The 24,513-nt window shown below is 39.6% G+C and overlaps 1 protein-coding gene across 2 annotated transcripts in view; it reads right to left on the bottom strand.

Moving 5' to 3' along the window:
* Positions 1-24,513, bottom strand: part of kiaa0825 (KIAA0825 ortholog) — a 120,819-nt gene that overhangs the window by 51,227 nt on the left and 45,079 nt on the right. For both annotated transcript variants that reach the window (XM_037977854.1, XM_017427907.3), the window contains 3 exons: positions 22,954-23,098; positions 21,541-21,696; positions 19,977-20,071 (listed from right to left, as the gene is read on the bottom strand). In XM_037977854.1, coding sequence (XP_037833782.1) covers positions 19,977-20,071; positions 21,541-21,696; positions 22,954-23,098 — 396 coding nt within the window. The remainder of the gene's footprint in view (positions 1-19,976; positions 20,072-21,540; positions 21,697-22,953; positions 23,099-24,513) is intronic.

The following is a 24,513-nucleotide window of genomic DNA, read 5'->3' as shown; positions in this document are numbered from 1 at the left end:
TCATTTCCCTTCTGATTGTTGAGGTAGGGACCATACCATTAAAAGTTAAAGGGAAAGCCATGTTTGGTCTTTGACATTACCCAACATTATTGTATATTGTGCGAAGCTCATTGGCTGACTAAAAGAGAGAGAATGAGAGAGGCAGCAAGACCCCTGCGGCTCACACCTTGGTGTGTATGTTACACTCTATTAAATTAGCATGACTCCAATATTAAAATAATAACATTTACCTCCACAATAAATGCTTTGGGTTCCAAAATCAATATCTCTATCTTATAATGCCAAAGTATCATTACAAATAATAAGAGCAAAGTTGTTGCATTAGATTGAGCATTTAAAAACTCTGAGAAGGGCATGCACGTATTATAGATTAAGTAATTTCATTTGAAATGTCACAGATTTCTGCTATAAGTGTTAATGGAGTTACACTGTTAATATTTTTTTCCTCTTGGCTCAATGACCAAAGAAGCAAAAAGCAGCACAGTGATAATGATAATGTTACGAAGATAGAAAAACTCAGTTTATTTACTCTTACTATAGGTGAAACGTATTAGTAGTTTTGAGAATAAAAAAAAAAAGAACTTAGATCATTTGCTTATTGGCTTTGAATTTCCATAAGGAGCATAAGTAAACATGCTTATTCATAATTGCTCAATCTAAGAATCCTTTATGAGTGCAATCAGGGTAACTAAGGCACCAAAGGCTCAGGTCTCTCCAATCCCATAAAGAAAGCCTATTAGTGTTCAAAGAATACTCAGCACATGGAGCTGGACAGAAAAAAAAATCATTGGTTGAGGCACACAGATGACATATGAATTAGCAGACCTTGGAAAAAGAACATAAAATGTTGGAGTGGAGTGATGATTGTATCATCTTTGAGTTGATAGAGTTGAGTCTAAATGTGAGAACAGAATGACAGGGAACTATACAGCTGAATTGTGAAGGCCCCTGTCATGCTGTCTATGGCCTTATTGGATGAGCCACTCTCAAGGTACTCAGTCTCCATTCAGAGCATGAATCAATGGCTCCTGATTAGATTTCAGGGGGTTACTATGCTGTTTTTGTTTGTTGTGACATCTTCCCTCACTTTGTGAGGTCTCTGTGCTCCTGCTTGACAAAGGCACCACCTCCTCTGATGGAGGAAGAGAGAAATGGGGAGACAGGAACTGGGGGATGGGGATCATTGAAAAAAGAGCGTCAAGGCTGTTCCTTTCCGTTTCTTATGTTATGTTACGTGTTACTGCTGTGTGCGGGCATAAATGTAAGCATTTGTGTTTCCATGTACCTCACTGGCTGTAATAAAACATCTGTAATCATAGAGAACTCCCTGAGCATTTGTCAAACACACATCTGACAAGAATACAGAGTCTCAAAATTGATTATCTTTCTTCTTTCTATTGCTTAGTGTTCCTAATATTCTTAGCCCCCTTATTTTGTTCTTGCACCTCCCCTCTATTCACTAGAAGAAATGGGAAGAGAAGCGTCAAAGAAAAAAGGATGGCCTCTGCAAGTGATGAAGGCTCTTTGGTTTTCAAAAGTCCATTATACTGGAAAATACAGGTCGGACTGACATCCTGTCCTGCTTTTTCTTCGACAGCCACCTCAAATGGTAGAAAAGTCGGAATTGGAAACAAACAATTTCTCATATGTTCCTTGTATTAGCCACATGTAAAATATGCTGAAAACTGTAACATTTTCAGCTACAGAAATTTATAGCGGGTTAGGTTTCGCTTCTTGTTTACCAGACGCTCTTTAAAAAATATATATCCTACTTTCATTCCAGCCAAGGCAAGGCCAAGCCACACAGCCATCCGAAATAAACCGCCTGTGTGATAAGGAGCTGAAAGAATCCGATAAGCTCTAAATCTAAACAGGGCCAAAGCATCTCCCTTAATAATAAATGTGCCATGCTAAAAGGTTACTTGAACTGCCAAATTCAAATTTAATTGAGGCTGTGTGCTGAATAATTAATCATTTTCCCAGGGAACACAAGGCACACTGGACAAGCCAATGCTGGGAGACCCCGACAGAGAAGGGGAAGGACAGGAAACAGAGGCAAAGATGGAGGCAACACACTGAGGAACGCGCCACCAGCCCACACCATCGTCCCATGAACTCCCACTTTACAATACAGTCAGGGCATGATGTCATCTGCCACATTATCACCCTGGTAACCAACCTACGTGAGCCTGTTTGTGTGCAGAAGGGAAGAAAGAAATCAACCTTCTTTTTTTTTAATGACTGAGCAAAAATAAGAAAAGGATGAACACAGAAGTAAATCAAAGAACTAACAGAGGAAGAAAAAAAGCTCCACAAGATGATGCTTGGCCGTTTTGTTATTTCTGTTGTTTATGGGTTACAAAGCCAAAATAAGAGGAACATTTAATGTCTGTCTTTAATGTTTATATCAGTTTGTCCTCCTCTTATTCCCCTCCTCCTCTCATTCGTTTGTAGGTATTTCAGTTGGAGGCGTCTTCTTAGATCTGCGCCTTTTAATGCTGACTGCCGCAAATCTTTTGAGGCTGACTACAAAAGCAAGCTGGCAGTAAACTTTTTCCCCTGAAGGAGAAAGAGAGGATTGCTGTTAGCTCCACTCTGGGGAAACTCCTCTCTTACACGGGCTGATCTAAGGGTGCCCCTGCCCTTCTTCTGCCACCAAAATGCTTCCAAATGCAAACTTACAAACACACACACACCTGCCCATATTCACTCAGTTTTACCCTGTTTTATCCACGTAAATGAAAAGGAGTTGAGCTTTTAGCTGTAGTAGAATTTTTAGGATATGTATTAACAAATGCTGTGAAGAACATTATATATGTAAACACAAAATGATTGCCGTCATTTTATTCTGACCAAGCATTACTGTGGTCTTGTGTCCCAACAGAAGCGACTGTGTCAAATTTTTTTTATTATTTTTTTTTCTGGTTCCGTGCCACTCTTTCACTCTGTTTCTCCCATCAGCCCTCTTTGGGTGGAAGGCAGCACCTCTCCATTGTTGATCTGACTCTGGGCTGCACATTGCTGAGGCGGCGGTTTGTGGTGGAGAGATGCCTCTGTCAGGAACGTGCTTATCCTCTTGTGCTAGCCACCCTCTTATACATAAAATATCAAACATCTGAGGGACAATATGCTGACCTGCTGTGACCTCCACACATGCGTGCACACACAAAAGGGACACACTCACCCATTTGCACACAGACAATCTCCAAACACATACACAAACACCTACACACACACAGATGAATGCTGGCATACAGTGACACACTCACACACAAGCGCTCAGAGAGCTCAAGTCAGCTCACATCCCCCACTCGTACGTGCCTTGACTTTTTTCCATCACTGCCGTATTCCTCAGATGATGTATTTGCGACATCTGGCGGCACTCGCTATATTCATGCGTACTGAGATACAACGCATGAAGGAGGGAGAGAGGAAGAGAGGGCTACAGAGGGAAAAGAGACATGGCTGCCAGAGATGGCAGAGAAACTGAGGGAAAGCAGGGAAAAGGAGTGGGGCAGAGTGAGGGAAAGGACCCCTTACCAGGGGGACCTAGACGGGCGGATTCAACGGCAAATACGCCATTCTACAAAAACCGCGAGCACCTTAAATTTCCACAGCAAAAAGCTTGGGTACCCCCTAGTGGGCACCCAGTGGCAATCTGGCCCTTTTTGGCATTGTGGGGGTGCTGCGTTGGGCTGCCATGAATCCATCGGGGTCATAGGTCAGCCTTCTTGAGTTGCAGTGACATCATGACAATAGGACACTTCTTGAGCCCGAGAAACACAAGCTGATCCCTTCTGCTGAGCAAAGGCACCAGGCCCCTCTTTTCCCACACATTCACACCCTGTGTCAGACAGGCAAAGAGGGAGTGAAGGAGAGAGCAGAGGGGTGAATATGTAGGCCTCACCCCAAGAGCCTCTACCATCTCACCACCATCTCTCTCTCTCTTTCTTTCAGAAGCTAGATTAAAAGAGATGGCTTAATTCTGTCTAATTATCCACCCTTACCCTCTCCCTGCTTCCTCCCCCCTCTCTGCTCTCCCTATATCTCAGCATGTGTATCCTAATTAGCTGACGTGAACTGTATCTACTATACAAACAGTTTGTGCAATTATGTGAAAGAATATATCCTTGCACTTTAAAACATCATATGCAATACCAATATGCTCTTGAAATGTTTTGTTTAGCCTCTTAGGAAGTAATCTTCAACAGTTGTATTTTCTTTTCTTATTCTTTTCGAATGCCAATACTTTGACTGGTGATTGTCAGCATAAAGTATCAAATTACTGTGATAGCTGCAAAACAAAAAGGAAATCCTAACCACCGCGTGGCACCGTCAACGTAACCTACAGCATTACAGCAGCATTGGATTCATTACTCTAACTGTATTAGCTTAACATTAAACAATACAGTTTACATGTTAAATTGCTTTATATAATTATACTGCAATGTGTGGATGTAAGCGAGAACAACTGCATGCATGTTACATAAGCAAAAATCACATTAATGAGATCATACACAAGTGCTGAAAGTGCTAATTAGTTGCCAGGCTGAGGGTGAGGAAACTAGGCGAGGATCCTAGTGACTTCAACCATTGTACCCTAATTCCCCTCACACATTCATAATTCATTCTCTCACGGACGGCGATGATGCTGCAGCGCTTGTTTAGTCTTTTTTTTTTCTAGCTGAGTAGGATGACGGTTTTCTCTCCTTCCTTTTCGCTCTTTCTTTCTCGCTGTGAGGTATCACTGCGATCAGAATAAAATGTGTGAGCGCGGGATGTTTGCCTCGGGACCCAGCTGTCGGGCCACTTTGACAGCTTCATTTGTGGTGTCGCTCTTTGATCCTCCCCTGTCACCGATAACCAGTGCTGCTGTACATATCCAGTATTTGCCCCCGACCGAAATAAATAAATAGCTATTAAAGTGTGCAGCGTAGGGCAAAGTAAGGCAAGGCTTTCAAACTAGTTGGCTGTTTGCTATGAAACCACTTGCTGTCACCTCATTTTCTCTCCTCCTCTACTGCAGCAGTGCACTGAGTCCACCTCCTCACCCTTAAGCTCTGGGGGTAAGCACTTTGTAAATGATCTCTAACACAAATTCACATAATTATACACGCAGACACACAAACACATGCTAACACACACAAGTTTGTACAGTGACAACACCACAATCATTCCCAAAAAGCCCTTGGTATTCCCAAAATACATTGCAGTGTGACAAAAAGTTATGAAGAAAGGTGCAGTTAAGATCTGAAAAGGAGTGAGGCACAACACTAAATCAGAAAAAGACAGATACTGATACAGCATTATATGAGTTGGTTGTGACACAAAAAGAAAAAAAAATTAATAAATCAAAGGAGAAACAGCCGAAGGGGTCAGATTAGGATCAGTGCTGTCAGGTCTAAGATGCTGAGATGACCGAGATATCAACCATATCTGCTCTCAGTGATACAGATCCAGAGAGACATATCAAACCACACTGTCCAGACCACGCCAAGAGGAAGTGACGAGCCAAAATAATCTAACACAACACCCAACTGTATATCAAACAGCAGGACTGTATGTATGTATGTATGTATGTATGTAAAATGCCTGAAAATTCTGTCTTTACTTTCTGATTTTGCATGTTGTTAACCTGTCACTAAGCTGAAGTTGAGCTTCCCATCATGAAGCAAATCTTGCTTTTGTCATTTGACTTTTTTCAATAAACATTTCAAAGAAAAATCACAGAAACAGCAAGATATAACAAACAAATTTGTGATGTGTTTTGATGGAAGCATAGTAAACATAAAAACAGGGGGTTACAGCTTCTGCCGAAAAGTTCTGACAGTGTTTTACTCACATGGCGATGGACCACATCAATAATAAGCTTTTAGGCAGCTAAAAAGAAAACATCGATCAAAATGGTCCATTCCTTAAGACTCGTTTCATTTTTTTCCCTTCCACATATGGTCCAGGCCTGTTTCTTTGTTTTTCAGTATTTACTAAGTGATACATAAATGTGGGCCATATACTCAAACACAAAGACCATCAACAAGAAAATAAACTAAAAACAAGCATTTTATAAAATGTTTCTCAGTAGTAATTATCTAATTACAGGCCAATAGTTTGGGCTATTTTCAGTATTTTCTTTTTTGGCACCCAATACCTTTCAACCATGACCATGTTCATATTATGGTACTTAATAAAGGATGGTCAGAATATTAGTAGATGCACCTGTAACAGCAAGAAAACAACATGGACGTGTTTATTAAGTACAGCAGCAACTATGTGCATCATAGTTATCATCTAACTATTTTTAATAATGAAGGTTTTTTTTTTAGTCATGTTGTACTATGCTGATAAAAACATCTGCTAAGGTTAGTTGATATCTTTTTATTTTCTTTCTGTAACAATAGCTTTTTGCATTCTCTCATAGGACATTAGCATGATTAAACATGAAACAAAGGTAGTGATTATGTTTTGTTTCAAATGCATAGTAATAAGTTAAACAAGTTGGCAGTTTATAAACATGTATTTTAGGAGACAGGGACAATTCTTAAGTATTTTGACATTGCAGACAATCTCCTGAGACTCACAATAAGCATAGGAATCACATTTCCTGTTTCCACTCTTTGAACTTTGTATCTCTGTGCAGTTTTGCATTTTTTTATGCTATAACTATGTTAAGCTAAAAAAAATAAAATAAAAATGAAAAAAAAAACATACTGTTTTTGCATTATTGCATTGTTTGCAGATACTTAAGATATTTCCACCCCCTAAGTTATTCAAAAACATGACTCCTATTATAAAAAAGTAGCTTTGGGAAAGACGCAGGTGAACTGAGTACATCATGCTATATGCACAGTGCAGGTCATTGAAATCGATCTTGCATTACATCATTCTTGTTGTAACAAGCCACTGATTTTAAAGCCATGTTGTTTTTCTTGGGTTTAGGAAAAAGCAACCTGTGCGCTAAAGAATCGTTGACTTGTAGGAGAATAACAATTGCAAAAAAGCAAATCACACACCTAAACTTTGCTTTTACTGTGTTTGTTTCTACTTTAAACCTCCCACTTTTGAGCCTAAAGCAATTGACTTGTTGGCAATAAAAGAATAAAACCGTAGTTCAGCGGTCCATTTATTTATAAAAAAAATGTTACCAATTTTATATTGGAGATATCGTCTACATTTTATACCTTTTTGCTTTTCATTTTTTTGAGTAGTGAAATGTTGTTGAGTCATGTAACCCTCATAACATGTATATGATTTGGATAACTAAGGACATAAAGGAAACCTCTTTGAAATGCCTTTGCTGCTGGCAGGCTCTAACACCACCACAGGCATTTTGACTTCTCCACCAGGCATGTGGGCATCAAACCGTACACAACCACAAAGAGAAGATTGGTAAACTTTTGAAAAGAAAACAAAAAAAAAAGTACAAAACAGGGAGCAATATGGCCTTACTTTCACCTAATGGTATCTTGTAAGGATCTAAGAATGTAAAGAGTGCTGATTTGTTTGTGTGCATAAATGTGATGACAAGATAAAAACCAAAATAAGACAAAGAAGGAGTTAAGCCACATTTGAACTTCCTCTTCTATGGCAGATGTGCTTAAGAGCTAAGTGGGTGGTTGGTAAAATGCCACATGCAGAGAAATAGGAGGATTTTACCTTGAGTGGAGACTTAAAAGGAGTGTAAAATTATTTTATGAGATACATACTGTATGTCAGACGGTGCATATAAAGGATAGAGGCCAAACAGAATGGATGCAGAGACCTTGAGAACAGTGAGGGGCAGAGGGAAAGGTCCACCATGCAGTGATGAGAAGGGCTCTTTTTAAAGGACTTAAAGGAGAAACACTCGGTCAGGAGGGCGAGGCAGGCTGACTGATTGGGAGCTACAGCCTCAGGGTCACATTCAGACTCAGAGGGCAGAGATGTTGGAAATACAGAATCCAACTATTCCCCCCACAGAAACCCAAAGTGTCCACTTACATAAAGAAGCAAAGGCACACACATACACACACAACCCTCTGTACCCTCCGTACCCTCCTGACCAACTCCTCATCATTACAAGTCAAACTCAAGAAGAAGAGTAGACAGATTATGAAACAGATGGAGTGATAGGAGGCCAGATAAAAAGAGACAGGACAGAGAGCCTCGGCAGTAATCTAAATGTCCTCTCCTGTGATTGTCATTGGCATTCTTATAAACTGGCATGTATCAGCACAATATGTCAAACAATACCACTCGCTGTTCAGGCCACTGTAAAGGGTAGACCTGTTTCCATAATGTCATAGAAGAGGGGGCATCTAAAATAGATGCTTCCAACAAGCCTAGGTCCTCTGTCCAAACAATGAATCAAGATCACCAAATATCTTCGCTGGCAAATTCAATCAAACAGACCACTCTTAAGAGTCATGACAAAGAAAAGATACAGAAGTAAACACTGATAGTTTTGAAAGAAAAAGGAGGAAATAATTGATTCCTACAAAGTACATTCATTTTCTGAGAAAAAAAAAAATCCATCTCTTCGCTATATATGGCAGCTTTGTTCCTCCATCTTCCCCCTTTTTCTTTGTGTGCTGTCAAAACCAACTTGGGCTAACATCACAAGCTGTCACACCAGGGCCATCCCTGGATCTTACAAAAACAATAATTCTGCAGAAAAGCGATGAAACACACAACCAATGAATACCCTCACGAAATGTTAAGACTTACAGAAGAAATTGTTTTTTTTTCTTGAAACAAAGTTTGTGCCCTGAGGACACACCCATTATGTCATTGTAAAGAAAGTTTTCTATGTACCAGTCAAGCTATTTAAAGACAACGTAACAATTTCACCTGTTGATAATTTTGCTCAGTCAAATGGTTGTAGTGTCGTGTGATCATTAGCAGTGAGATCCAGTAGGTAAGAATGCTCTGTTGATCAACCAGTTCAAATTATGGCTATACTATAAGATTAACTGATCACAACACAAGGCTGTAACAGAGTCTTTTATCATGTCTAGGTGGACACACAAACACACATACACTCAAAAATACTCACACACACAGACAAGCAGAGAAACAGACTCTTTCAAGATCAGCAAATGCTTTCAACCATCAACATCACAGAAGGCAGATAAGTGTGCCCCCTTTTCGGCAACAACCACCGGGGAGGTGAGAGGCCTTGTAGTCAACATGCTGAAAGACTGCTCAGTGATCAAAGACTCAAAACAACATGACCCATGATGGTTTCTCTGAGAGGATGGCAGAGAGAAGAAGCGAGCGCAGGTAAAAGGAGACAGAGTTGAGACAAATATGGAGTAAAGAGCTCCAAAGGTGCGGAAACAGAGTGGGAGGGTGCAAACACATATTTGTCATTTGCCACACAGGCAGCCTCCTGATATTTACAATATGGACTGTGTTTGATTCCACTTTTTGATCAGAGGGTTTGGACCTGATGTGCCTTGTAATGCATACCAAAGGATGCACATGCCTATTTTGTTTTTTAAAGGTATGACATTAAGTAGTGATATCATATAAATCCTAAGAGAAAATATCATGCAAAAAAGGAAGGTGGATTAAGAAGTTAAATAATTTATGGAATTTATATCTGAAAGAAATGCATAGTGATTCAGTGCCTCATCCTCATGAGACACAGCATTTGTTGTTGTTGTTGTTATCTAGAGTAGAAAATAGCTTGTTACCTTTTAGTTAAGTACAGTTGTTTTAAGTCTCTTTAAATCCTAATTCACAGTGAAGAGGACATCTTGAGCTTTCTGGTGATGCCACCTTTGTGGGATGAAGAGAACACCTGAGCTCTCTCTTTGAATGGGGTGTTTTATTTTCCATATTGTATCACAGATGGAAGCAGGCAATTTTATATTGTATGTTTCTCTTAATAAAAATCAATTTGTTAATTCCAAACTACAACCACAACTTCAGTTTAGTAAAGTTTCTTCAGCATATACCAACATAAATTGTTGTAAATCTTTTAAGTCAATTTTCATTGTCATGAACATCAGGACTTACAACTTTCCATTTGAATCCACTTTCTATACTTCAGGAAACAGAGATTTGAATGAACCAGAACAGCTTTCCTAAGAACTGATAAAAAAATAAAACTTAAAGTTATCAAGTGATGAAGCTGAGAAAATAAAGACAGTAGAACAGGAAGTTGAAAGCTCAGAAAAGAAACACATCATCTTATGAGGACTCTGAATGGAACCAATGAAATTACCTCTTTTATGTATTGTTTTTGTTTTAATCTATTGAACCCTTCATTTTTTTTGGCATTCATTTGATAATATTTTGCCACTAGTACACTAAAGTATACCTATTCTTTCTCCATCTGTACAATTTTAACCTCATGGCAGAAAAAAGTCATTATTTTGCACAGCTATATTTTAAGATCAAACAAGTCTCAATATCCACTGCAAAGACAAAATATAAAAATAATTTTGAACAACAGTCCTATTTCCTAAAACTATGATATTTAAATAAAATTTAAAACTACTTTTTTTAACTTCAGGAGGATATGGCTGACAAAATTAGAACTGAGGAATATCACAACATGTGGTCTTCAATAATATTTGGAACTTGTTAGTAAAGACGTGCAAAAAATGGACATGAACACTGCAAGGATAAGATAATATTGCTGAGAAATGAAAGAACAGACTGTTTCCAGTTGGACCATTTACATCTGATGTCTTTAAGAGTCAAGAAAAGTTCACCTCTGTGTGCGCACCTGTAAAGCCAAGGGGGCAGGAGAGCAGGAAACACTATTTCAGTATTGCAGGTCTTTGAGTTGGTGCATGTGTGAATACATATGTGCACAGTTTCTGAGACAAGAGAAAAAAAAAGGAAGAGACAGAATGGTGAAGACAGGCCAAAGAAGAGTCAAAACAAGTGTAGTGAGGGTTTCTGGACAAAGGGTAGAGGCACAGAATTCGAAGATGACTACATTAGAATATGAATCCAGGGCGCTGGGCACTCTTGGCACTTAAAGAGCCCCTAAAGTCAAGTGTCAACTATTATGTGCCATCAGTGGTGACACAGGGTCACGCAGCAGGACAGATAAGGTCGGCGATGGAACTCACCCCCTCTCTCAACATGCACCATTTAGTGGTACCCAGGAGTGCAAAAAGGACGAGCTGTCAATGCATAGAAATAGGCTTTTCAGTGACAGGAACATCTATCCAGTCCTTCTGCACTAACTTTTCTTGTACAGGATAAAAATTGTCTATGATATTCAATTAGATGAAGAGAGTCAATATTTGCATAGACACATTTAGTTAATGATGTGGTATTTTACATAATACGTGACATGTGCATTAACAGAGGAAACATTAACAGATGTACCTCATTTCCCACGATTAACTTTCAAACAGGTACAAATAAAATGCACAGGCAACAGGCTGAATGTATAAAATGCCTCAGTTGTTTGCTGCTAAACCAGCTCTGTAATTACCTGAAGGATGTTTTAATTGTCGCATGTTCTACTCTTAATATTAGTCAACGCTTTAGCAGCTCTCCAAGTGAGATTGATTGGATAAATCAGTCGGAATTATGGGGAAACAGGAGGCCTGCCAATCAGCGATGTGTGTGTTTTCAGCCTGTGCGTAGCTGAGGACGTGCCAGCGCATGAGCACGCGTGCATGTTTGTTGGAATGTGTTTGTAACTATGTGTGTATGTGGGGGTCTGTGAAAGTACTGTATATAGGGGCTGACAGCTGGGCTTGTTCAAAAGGCTTACTGAGCATTCTGCCTGTTTGGGAAGCAACAAGCGCGCAGTCTATCTGAACAGGGATCTAAAACCTCTGTCAACAGCATAGTACAACTGGTGTAAACAGCCACTGAATCAACATGCAATCATTCACACCAGTGGAGAAAAGACTGATATATTTTAGTGTCATGTGCTGCAGGATAAGAGATAAGAAAGACGACAAAAAGATGACTCTACTGGTCACAAGTCAAAAAGAGAGCGGTAATAAAGAGTGACATTCAGAGTTGGAAAAGAGAAGATAACAGAGATGGTGTTTGCATGTGTTAGCCTGTGTATATAGACTCTGTATTTGTGTACAGGTACTGTATTTTTCTGTGGAAACTGTGAGAGTGTGCATTGGATTCCAATGTGTGTACACAAGTATGACACTGTGCCGTGTGTGTGTAGACATGTGTGTCAGTCCATCAGCATGTCGGCGTCACAGCCCTTCACTAAGTCCCAGATTAACAGTGACAGGCAGAGATCCTTCTAATTATCTCTTCTTGGACCACATGCAAATGGCAGAGCCAACTTGAGAGCAACGATTGGCCGGGGCTGGTTGGGTGCCACCGATGGGTTAATGAGCCTGGCAACAGGATACAAGCTACCGATGTATCATCAAAACACATCCTTACCATCTCACATAGGACATATATACCATTATAATTAAGTATTTAACTGATGCCCTTTATGAAGGGCTTTTCATTGAGTGTAAAGTGGTTCAGTCTATTTCAAAATATAACACATTGGGTTATAAAAAAATATACAATTCAATGACCTCTTTTATCCCAAGCTACATGTGAGTCTGTGAATAACACAAAGACAAAGTAAATACAAATTAAAAGTAAATCATGTCAGTAATTAGTGTTACAATGTAATTCTGCAATAAATACAATGACCCCCCCAAAAATCTCCAAACTATAAGTCTCAGTATTACTTTCAGAGAGTCTAAAAAATGATGGCACATTGAGGAGTGGAGGGAAAAAAAACAAAAAACATCCTATGATGAACTGGAACAGACGGTCACAGACTGGCTCTTCACAATGGGCTGCTGCAGTCAGCTAAAAAGTCATCTCAGTAAATCAGCAGGAAAAATGGCAACAGTGTCAAATAGTCCAACCACGTTTTGAACAGAGTCCCAGTCCATCTAAACTGGTTGACAAAACGGGTTCCAGGGGCAAAAATATGGCATTATTTTTGCTGACAAAGTTCAGAAAAACAACGAAAAAGCTGCTCCAAAGCCAAAAAAGGCAGGTGTAGTAATAAAATATTTTAAAGGTGGAATTTTAACAACTTCTCAAAACATCTCATTGACTATGGTGCTGTGACAAAACTTTGTTTTTTGTCACTGTGTATAAGCAATGATAAATCTAAAGCTAATATATATATTACATAACAAAACTGACAAAGAATTGACTGAAGGGCCAGTCGGCAAACACACTGAGCCCAGATAAATACAGGATGATTCAAATTAACAAGAATATATTTTCTTTATTTTTTATAAAGAATATAAAAACAGTAACTGCAAGACAGAATAAAATTGGAAATATACTTAATGAATGACAGTCTATTTTATATTCATCCAAGCCTACTTAACATAGCTTCTTGTAAGGTTCATGACATTCTGCAGTTCAGTGCTGTGAGGCTCCAAATTCACTTGTCATTCTCAAAATTCTGGCAACCACACCAGGAGAAATTTCTCAATTTTCTCATACTTACCCACGTTTAAAACAAAAACACAGATTCCTGTTGTTGAGTGAAATACTGTCTTTATTTGCAGCATCAAATACCTCAGTGTATTTAAGGAGCCTTGGGACTTGCCATTTTTAATCACGAGTGGGTGGCTTTGTCTTATCCCTGTTCAATCCAGCATTTCTACCCATCCTTGGAGGGGCTTGCAGTAGATTATGTAGTATTTCCATTTAGCTCTGGTGTTAGAATCAATCCAACTATTTATCCATCCAAGGTTTCAAGTTGGAACAGTCACAGACATTTCTATTTATATTAGAAAATTTAATAAAATTACAATATTAAGAAATGGATTTAAGAAATCAAGTGCATTAAATGGACATTGCAAAAAGGGTCACCAGATAAACTTATTGAGAAATTTGTTTTGTGATACTTGCAGTCATTTTGTCAGCAGTAATGCCATTGTCTGTAGTAAGCAGTTGGTACCAGGAATTGACATTGAAGATATAAAATAGACACAACTGACTAAAAAAAAACATTAGATTTATCTTTTTACACAACTGTATTCCCACAAAGGAGGCATGGGCAATGTATCACATAAATGCTATATAGCAAAAAGTAAATTTCTGTTTGTGTGTATACACTAAGACATGCACAGAGCCAACTTCATGCACTAACCTTCCTGAGTCTAATGTTTAAAATGATGTTAAACATATTCCTCAACTTTACTAAACCAACATTGTTGTCCTACGTCAACTTTTATACGTCAAAAGACTGAAAATTTGTTTAGGTTACAAAGGAGTCTGTATAGGTTAGGAAAAAAAGTGCTGTAACCACACAGAACCGAGCAATGTGCAGCAATGACGGATGCCTCATGTCTCTAGAATGGTTTGACCATCACCACTCTCGGAGAAGATGGATTTTCCTCGACCCTCGAGATCGTTTTTAGAGGGACAAGACAAATATTTGAGATGTATCACACAGAGGCATCATGCTGGAGGTGAGGGGAGGTAAAGGGAGAGTGAGAGATAAATACAATTGGGGGGGGGGAATGAGAGCAAAGTGGGGAGGAAAGTGCAACCTGCCTGCCTGGCTGACAGTTGACTCTGTTGGATGTGACTTTCACAGTCTGCTGGCGGTTTGTGTGGAAGCCATCACATCTGTGACTGGCCGTTTGATTAATGAGCCTCTCAGCTTGTCTGTGCAGTTTGAGGAGGGGCCATGGCCTTATCCCAGGCATCACTGATTTATTCGCCTTTGGAACAAACCTCCAAGTATAACACAAAATGTAATGGTGAACACTCACGCCCATGCAGGCCGACACATGTACCCCCCTCCACGATATTGTTACAGTATACAAGTCGGCCTGGTGCCGACGCACAAACACAAAAGCATACGCACAAGTTCATCAAGTTCACCCCACCTCCCCACACCACCGCCCCCTACCTGCTTACGGCTAATGAAAACCTCAATGTGTCAACGCTGTCCAGAGGTAGCAAAGACAAAACACGGCGTGTATAACTCAGCAGACAAAAGATGTATTCTGTCTCGACCAAAACAAACTGCCGTCTGTGGCTGTCAGTCAGTAGAAGGGACACACAAGGGGATCGACAAGAGAAGAAAGAAGCCCTTCCTCAATGACACATCACACTCTCCTGATTTTCAAAAGTGACAAGTCTTTTGAATTCATGGCCTCGCAAGATGGAGAGCTTGATGATGGCTTGAGAGAATCTCTTCTTGTTTCTTTGGTAGTAGCAGCAGCCATGAGATGTCATTCTGGCTAACCTTGAAGCTCTTTTCTTCTGTGTTGTTTAATGCCTCCAAGACTAGGGCAAGTAATGACTCAAAACAGTATAGGAATACGGCCCTTTAAGCCAAATAAATGATTCCGGAAATAATTCTAGGTACATAAACATGTATTTGAGTGTGTATGCTTTCACAAAGAATGCACACGTACTGTAATCACACACCTACACAAACCCCCCACCAACCATAAGCACACTCTCCCCATTTCCTGAAGCATAAAGTAAAACCATTAATCCAGACACACTCAGATCCAGCTTTTCCCCAGGTTGATCAGTGTCCGTGGAGGAAAACGAACATTCTGACATATTTGTTTTTATTTTATTCCCTGAGAAAAAAGCCCACCATATGGCAGCGCCCAGGAACAGATGGCGATTGCCCACTTTCTGAAAGCACAAGCGTCTACCGCCGCAATTTAAGGAGCTGCTCAAGCAAGAGAATGCCAGAGACTGGCATTTTTCCACAAACTGCTATTGTTATGGACCTGAGGGGTAACAGAAACAATAAGAAAATGCAGAGAAAATGCTTTGGTGTTCGAAAGTTACATTATAGCTTACAATGACAAGGTACTAAATCTATGGTTCAGCGCTACAAGCACTCTGTTACTGGTACTGTTACATTGTTATAAAAATTGCAGAGACAGCTGCTTACGCATAAAAAGATTTTTTTTAAAAAGAAACAGCTGTGGGAAATATTTAAAGCAACAACTTTTTCTCAACTGTTGGTCAGTACAAGGGGTCCCCAGATTGTCCCGTGCGGATTTTAACACGCAATACCAGCAGCAGTAGAACCATCATTGTCCTTGGATAATATTAGATCTATATGATGGAGTAGAAGAGTGACACATGAAGCTTCATTTCTCATGGATACCCCTTATCAAGGAGGTCAGAGGACCTTCTCTGACTCACAGAGACACATGGAAATAGTTTCTAAAAGTCACCTTGGCAAATGACAGTTTAAAACCTGGCTTTTGTCTGTAGGAACACAATCTACTTTTTTTTCCTGTTTTATTTTTATGAAAAAGAAAAATGACATAAAAGGCTCTGACACATAAAGGCCTTTTGTAACACAACAGTAGGAAAGAAGAAAGGGATGGGTCAGCACCGCTACCATTAATTTAAACCTATAAAGGTGATGAGCTGCCTTTGACTGTTTTATACAAAAGTACGTAGAGACAGAGATACAAGTGTTTGCAAAAGGAAAGACAATTTCAAAGGCTATCCAAGGACAAAGCAGATGAGTTATCCATTTGTAGATCCCTAAGTGAAGAGAAATTATTTTTGGTTCAATTTGAATCACTTAGCCCTTTCACTCAACACCTTTATCAGAAAGAGTGGCTTATAACTTTAAGTGAAAAAGTGAGGAGGCAAGGAGACTTTTCAATCATTAGATCCTGACAATTTATGCAAACCCTCGGTGTACAAGTTGCTCAAACTAAAATGTCAAGTATATATTCAACCTGGGAACATAATGCAACTGATTTTAAGTCAAGTCAAGTTTATTTGTATAGCACATTTCAGCACAAGGCAGTTCAAAGTGCTTTACATCACAAAAACACAAAATTAAAAAGTCATAAAAACAACATACAGTCACCAAAAAAGATACCAGTACACATCAATTTTTTATGACTCAAAAGTAACTATAAACATGTGGGTTTTTAGCCTTGATTTAAAGAAACTCAGTGTTTCAGCTGTTTTGCAGTTTTCTGGAAGTTTGTTCCAGATTTGTGGTGCATAGAAGCTGAATGATGCTTCTCCATGTTTGGTTCTGGTTCTAAGGATGCAGAGTAGACCAGAACCAGAAGACCTGAGTGGTCTGGAAGGTTGATACAACATCATCAGGTCTTTAATGTACTGTGGTGTTAAGCCATTCAGGGATTTATAAACTAACAGAAGTATTTTAATTTAAAGTCTATTCTCTGAGCTACAGGGAGCCAGTGTAGGGACTTTAAAACTGGTGTTATGTGCTCTATCTTCCTGGTTTTAGTGAGAACACAAGCAGCAGCACTCTGGATCAGCTACAGCTGTTTGATTGATTTATTAGTCAGACCTGTGAAGACACTGTTGCAGTTTTAGCATTTTACAAAATCACCTCTGCTGTCAATCTGCTTGAGACCCACAAAAAATGCAATTAGTGAATGAACATTAAGATAGTTGACAGGATTTAAAAACACACTGTAGTACTGACACCATTTAGGCACACAAAGAGATGATATAAGTTTAAATATTAGTCTGAAATGGAAACCTCCTTTTTCTTTATAGCTCTTTTTATATTTCTTCACTTAAGACAAGTGTACAGGCATGCACACAGACAACATAAGTGTGACTGTTATTGTTTTGAGAAAGCAAATGAAAAACTAGATTGCTTTGAATGAAGGACAAGAAATGTGATAAAAGCACGGAAACTCAAAACCCAACATATTGTTCATTAAAAAGGTCTGTTTTAAAATGTGCAAACAAAAAAATTAACATGTATGGGATTCTTTCTTAGACCATATTCTACACTAGATTTTATGTGGACTTTTTAATCTACCTGGCTCTCACCTTTTCACAACCAGTGAGTCAGTTCATTAACTAATCCTAAAATTATTTTCAAGATCTGCCATTCATCAAAACCAGCCAATGACAAACAGGACAGTAACCCTCCCAATCATTCAGTCAAAATATCATTATTCAAGAAAACCTATTTTAAAAATTGTTACATTCTTTTTACTAATAAAACAGCACTCAGCCAAGCCAGTCAACCGTGTAGTCAACAAATGCATAGTCTAAAAATGTAGCACACAGGCAAACCATCCATCTACATACACAAACAGCAAGCCTGCCTATAGAAGCCAGGTCAGCCAGTCAACCCTGGGGTCCTATGGTATTAATCAGTCTAGTTTCTGCTGAAAAGCTCAATCTGCAGATGATGGATGAGCCATCATGCTGAGGGAACGGAAGTGACAGGTGACAAAGAAGGACACACACACCTGTATAAATCCACTATCCCTCCTGTCTTGGCTCGATGCTACACCATCAAGACAGCACAATGTAAGTGTGTGTGTGTGTGCACATAGTTGTGTGTGCAGGCAGAAGTGTCTCAGCGTGTGTCCTGTTCTTCTAATGAAGTCATCTGAACTGTGATTTAACAGCCCTGGTTTAAAAGCCTGCCGCCCTTAACTCATAGCCTTGCTCCATTAGAACATGACATAAACCCCGGGCACAATAACTGTCCTGCCACTATAACAATATATTGGAGGCCAATGGGACACTCTGGTAACTCTCAAAGTCTGCTGAGAAAAAAAACAAAAAACATGCCATCTGTAAACAGCACAGGGAAGTCATTCAAGGAGACAAAAACTTGTAGGATAGAATGTGTTGTGCAGCAGCAATGCTTTTATTAGTTTTGTCAACCATATAGAATATATTGTACACTGTGATTTTTCCAGGAACTGAAAGAGGTAGTCCAGTTATTGTTCTAGAGCCTCTGTGAAAAAAAGCTGGGAGCAATTCAGCTCGCAATTGTGTAAAAAGCCTTAATCTCATCCCTTCTAACAAACAAATCAATAGATCAGAGATCAGGGTCCTCATCCCACAAACAGTCTTCAATAGCATGAGAGATATTTTTGAGTCACTGATGAATCTGAGGAAACTTTGACAGCTTACGTGTTGCCAGCCATGAAAGGAACTTACTGCTCTCTGTGACTGACTCAGGCAGAAGCAAAGCCATTCTCCAAATCCTCCATGAAATCTGCTCTTCTGGCCTAACAAAGAGAGGCTAATGAGGCAAATGACAGAATCTAAGACACTTTGATACTGTGAGATTAGGGTGAATTATATAACTTTTACCCCTCCCACTCCCGTCCTTTCCCATATTTTCAGGGGTTTCTTGTCAGAATCGACTGCTCTCTCTTAACATGTCACTCACAATATCAAACTGCATGATCGGCCTCTGTCTCGCTCTTTCTCAGTCTCCCCCTATCTAACTTAATATCCACCTTATTCAGTTTCTATTCATGAATGCCCCAAGCCTAATTTGGCTCAGTCAAGCAATGACAGTATCTGTTTTAACATGCAACAAAGCAGCAAGTAAGGGGAGGAAGAATGGGGTGTGTGTATGTGGGAAGATGGCGTAGAGGCATGAAGGCGACAACGCTCGTCATAGCACAGCACAGAGCTGCGTACTTCACCCTTATTAGGCCTGTGTCCTTGGCAGATGCAGAGCTTGCCCTTTGTTAGAAAGGTGTGTGTGTGTTACAATGGCAGTGATTTAGAATGGATTGGGCGTAGGCGTGGAGACAAGGTGCAGTAGCCCCATAGCTCCCTGATAGCTGGCAGCGTGACAGCTGTGAATGGAGAACAGGGAACAGCCTGAAGTACTGCAATCTAATATGTGTCACATACCTGCATAAATATTTATGCCTGTTGCAGAGTAGAGCAGGAGGGGAAGGGAAAAATGGGAGGCCGGGATGGGAGAGGTGGTCTTGGGCAAAAAGCATCAATCAGGTGACTCCGAGATCTGAGTTGGCCAGTCTTTATTTACCATTAACAGAAAACACAAACAACACCCTAGAGCACACTTGGTGTATATTTCCTTATCAAAAAAGTTGTTACAAAAACGTCTGCCACTATTTTAGAAACCAAATGAACAAAATAGAGGAAAAGGTAGGTCTTTTCATCCATGTGAGTTTAGAGGCTTTTCCCACCCCAGACAACAGCAAACATAATACAAAAGACGTGTTTGGATTTCTGTAACAAGTGAAAAGTTTAACCTGTTGGCCATCAGACTCCTGAAGGTGACCCAACTCACGCCCTCATAGGCTGGCAGCAGCCTCGGCCAGTCCCACGTCCAGTCGACCACGGCACTCTGTTGATGCATGAGGAAAGCGTATTGTTAGTTATTAATCAAGGTTAATACCATCAGTGCATTACCGCTCCAGCTGGGGCCCACTAACAAAGGAGGAGGGGGTTCACCAGCGTAGGCCATGACATCAGGCGATCAATCATGTCCGCACAAGAAGGTTTTTATTCCAATAAGACAGCAATTAATTTATAAAGCCATTTGGGGGGATGTAGCCATCATTTATAGAAAGATAAATCAATTTTTGGAGTGAGTCGTTACTCTTCTTGCTATGTATTTTTTCTTTCCATCTTCCATGGCAACCTGCCACCCCCCACCTATACCTCGCTCTCTTTTCCTCCCAATTTTTTTTTATCTCTCTTTTTGTTGGACATACAAACAAGCACACACATGGACTAACACACTAGAGAGTATTACCATATTGGGACAGCCAATAACATGTAAGCTACTTTGATTGTTCAAATGCAACATTTAACTCCAGGTTGAGTGACCATAGAAGGAGCACTCCACCCATCCATCCATTCATCCATCCATCCATCCGTCCGTCCATCTATCCCCGTTTTTTTTCCTCCTTGTATTTGATTGATGAGTGTAACTTTTTTTTTCCTCCTTCTTTTTTATTTGACAAACAACACTGGCACCTGAAGCAGAGAAGGCATTTTAATCATTCTCTTAATAGGGTTTTTCTATGCAAAGCTGTGCAGCCTGTCGATAAGCTTAAAACGAGCCATGGCTTGGGTTAAAGATGTGACGGTTCTTTAAAAATAATAGCAGCAAACAGCCACAATCTCATTTATTTGTTGAAAGTACAAAGCCAATGCTAAAGGAAATATTTGTATTAATTTATATCATCAGCACTTATGTTGGCAGAAAAGAGAAGGTGAACTTAAACTACTAGTAACTAGACCTAATACCTTCATGAGAGAGAAAAAAGAGAAAAAAAAACTGAACATCATGGTGACACTCATGGGAATAGGTTAGCAATAAGAAAATATGTGGTTCAAAGCTCCAAAGAAGTGCACTTTTAGACTGCACTCTCCTTTAACATTACTCATTTCTTTATGAAAAGAAAATGTCTCTCATCTTTCCACTTTTTCAGCATTCTTTTCTTCCCTGCCATCCAAGCCCCATGCTTGGAAAAGGCAGCGACCTGTGGGAAACACGAAAGCCAAGCCCCAGAAAGACCTGACAGCTTCAGAGAATTTTATAGTATCCAGTTCACGAGGGACTCAAACAGCTTCTCACCTTCAACATTAAACATCTGGCCTTGGTTCAAGTTAAAATGACACCACACTGCATGTGACAAGTACACCTACACTGTACAAAGTCTGAAAACTTAAAGCTCACTTTTACAGTTATTTAAATATTAGTGGAACGATAGATGAAAATTCAGACAGCTGGCATAAGGAATAACTCCAAAAAGTATTTTCCTACCAAAGTAAACTGTATGTTTAACTTAAGGATAATCAACAAACCTGATCTAGCTTCTTCTTGCCAATGTGATTAAATTGAAGAAGTGGGTTGAAACAGACAGCGTGAGCAGGATTCTTTGGACCAACATTAAAGTTCACCAAGAGTGGGGGTTCCTTTGGAAGTTCGGTGCTTCCACTCAGTTTAGACATCAATAGTTCCTGCATCCAAGATATGAAGGTTAATGAACACAAGAGAGAAAAATATCACAACTGAATGACATAATAAAAAAAATGGTCTGTACAGAAAGAGTGGCAAACTAAGACTAGTAGAAATTAAAGATGACTATGGTCAAAAAAAGTGTTAAAAGTATTATTCCTCAAGGAAAAAAGCACATAAAGAGACCTTAAATAAAACAGTCAGACATTCATAACAGTAACAATAATCAACAGTGGTTCAATGATGTTAAGTTCAACTAAATATACAAAGAGACAAATATATAAATTCACATTAATATTTTTCTATTTAGACTTCAAGTCACATTCTTTTTTCAATTAAACAGCATTCTAAAAGTAAAAATAAAAACAGAAGGAAAAAAAAACACCCTTTCTGATCATAATTCTGTAACCTTCTGTGCTGATTTGCATGTCTAGTACAGTATAAAACACTGTGTGTAGGATGTATTATTATGAGTACATGGGAATCCTGTTGAGAATCCTGTATTTCTATCAGTCAGTGTGACATGGCCTCTGCACTACCACTCCCCACAACTACATTGTCTGTCCCTGACCAGCATATTCTTACCTTGACCTTAGTTAAGCAGAGATGCTGAGCTACAATAACAACCTCACATATTGCTCTGAATTCAATTAAAAACACATATTTTGAGCCTGGTTTTTGTTTGTGTAACTATGATGTGCCATAATAGGCAAAGTGAAGGATGGATTTAATCTGAAGGTTTGGATTAGAGAGATGTACAAACTGCTATATATTAATACAGTAAAACTGGAAAAAAAAAAAACCTCACTACATTTCTAAACTCTTCCAAATGTTTCATATTTATACTGAACAATGTTAAGATTTTATTTTATTTCACATTACCTAGTGCATACTTACAATGAAAGACTGGTAAATTTACCATATATATATATTAGCTCAAATGAAAATGAACATTTTTAGGCAGACAGCTTCTTAACTAATTTCAGCTAAAATTGTCTACACTTCAGTTTCATGGAAAAAGAAAAAAAAGCGTTTGAGAGTGCTTTATACTGAATCTTGCCACTTCATGTGACCAAATGTCTTCTACACTGAGAAATCACTAAAGGTTTGCACCTTGAGGTCAGCTGCACACGAGAAGATCAAAGCCAGCAGACTGCACACAAGCAGTAGCCCTCTTCCCTCCGTCTTCCCCTTCTGAACAGCCTGCGGCCTCAGGCCAGCAGCCACCTAATTGCTGGGGAGAGCGAGTGCTTCCCTACCTCATTGCCTTGGATGATATGATAGATCTGCCTCAGGTTGTGGCTGCCACCTGCTTTGTGGCACACCTCCAGCAGAATCAGGCCTATTTTCTGCTCAGTCAGTTCAGCCGCAGCAACTTCTCTCTCCACTCCTTGCTCAAATATGCTGAGAGAGGAACAGCGATGGGAAGAGAAAAAGATGTGAAAGTGAACATTAAGACAAAATGCAGAGTGAGGAGAGAAAAAAAAAACAAGAAGAGGGAGGGCTTGTGGAAAGGAGGTACTTTATAGTTAGGAAAATAATTTGGAGATACAAATTGGTATTTGCTACATCAGAAAATCATCCAAATTGTGGCTCTTAAGTTTAAAGTTTTTATCATTTTTTTATTATTATTTCAAGTCAAACCACTAACTTCAGAGGACAAATTAGCTTAAAATTCAGGAAACTCATTTCAAATTTCTTAGTCTAATGAAGAAGAACACTAGTGAAAATGATAAAATAAGTTCAAACAATTTATTAAGAGTTCAATAATGTGAAAAATCTTTAACATTTTCATTTCAATTTATGAGTTACCTGGAACACTCTGACCATAGGATCCTGCTGCACTAAAATGATTGGTGTGTATGCACTTATAGGTGTGTATGTGTGTGTAATTGTATGTCAAGGCTCTCACGCATGTACAGTCCCCAGCCTGGCATACGCCCACATCATTTCCTGCCCTTTCTGTATGGATGGGTATCACACTACCGTCCATCAAATCTTCTCCTTCACATACACTTCCTGTCATTGTTCCCTCTCTCTTCCTCTTTCCCTTGTCCCCCTTTGTAATTATAATATGGCAGAAGCTGTGTTGCCTGTCAGCCAGCCATTGGCTGTTTGACATTGAGGGTGAAAAAGAAGAGGAGTCCCATCTTGTCCGTATACATCGCCTCATTCTTTTGCCTGGTGGCCTGGCGGTAGTGTTGTCGATGGTGGTGGCTGTGCATCCGTGTCAGCACCTGCGCTGTATCCTTTCCTGTCCATCACTGTGCAGGTGAAGCAGATGATTGGATTCAGTCAGCGGGGTGATTAATGAGGGCCCCTCCGGATTTGGGACAGCCTATCAATCATGTCATTAGGCCCAATGTGCCCTGAAAGAGGCAGACCTCCGCCAAGGAATAACTGCATTCATCTTCATCTGTGTATGCATCCCGTCAGCCCAGCCAGGGTCACCATGATGGAGAACAATAATCTTCTCCTCTACAAATTACTTTGCAAAGACAAGGTGGGTGGCACACCGACGAGGGTTACAGTTAGTAAAGGAAAAAGGGAAAGTGAGATGAAAGAACAGATGAACGCTCGCACAAGGGGCAAACATTCTTTATCAAAGGTTTTACTCTGCATCTGTGTTGCTGGCAAAAAAAAAAAGTGCCAGTTGTTTTTGGAGCTATTAAATCCACAGCTCCCTCTATCTGACACTGTACTCTGATTGTTTACAAGTCAGGCGTCACTTCCCTGTGAAGGTTAGTTTAATGAATAGTAATGATCCCACTGAATGCCTCCGACAGGTGATACATAATCACTCTTCTTTCACTTTTCCA

The sequence above is a fragment of the Kryptolebias marmoratus genome, linkage group LG1, assembly GCF_001649575.2.
Source record: "Kryptolebias marmoratus isolate JLee-2015 linkage group LG1, ASM164957v2, whole genome shotgun sequence".
Classification (NCBI taxonomy): Eukaryota; Metazoa; Chordata; class Actinopteri; order Cyprinodontiformes; family Rivulidae; genus Kryptolebias; species Kryptolebias marmoratus.
This window is presented reverse-complemented; position numbering and strand designations above follow the sequence as displayed.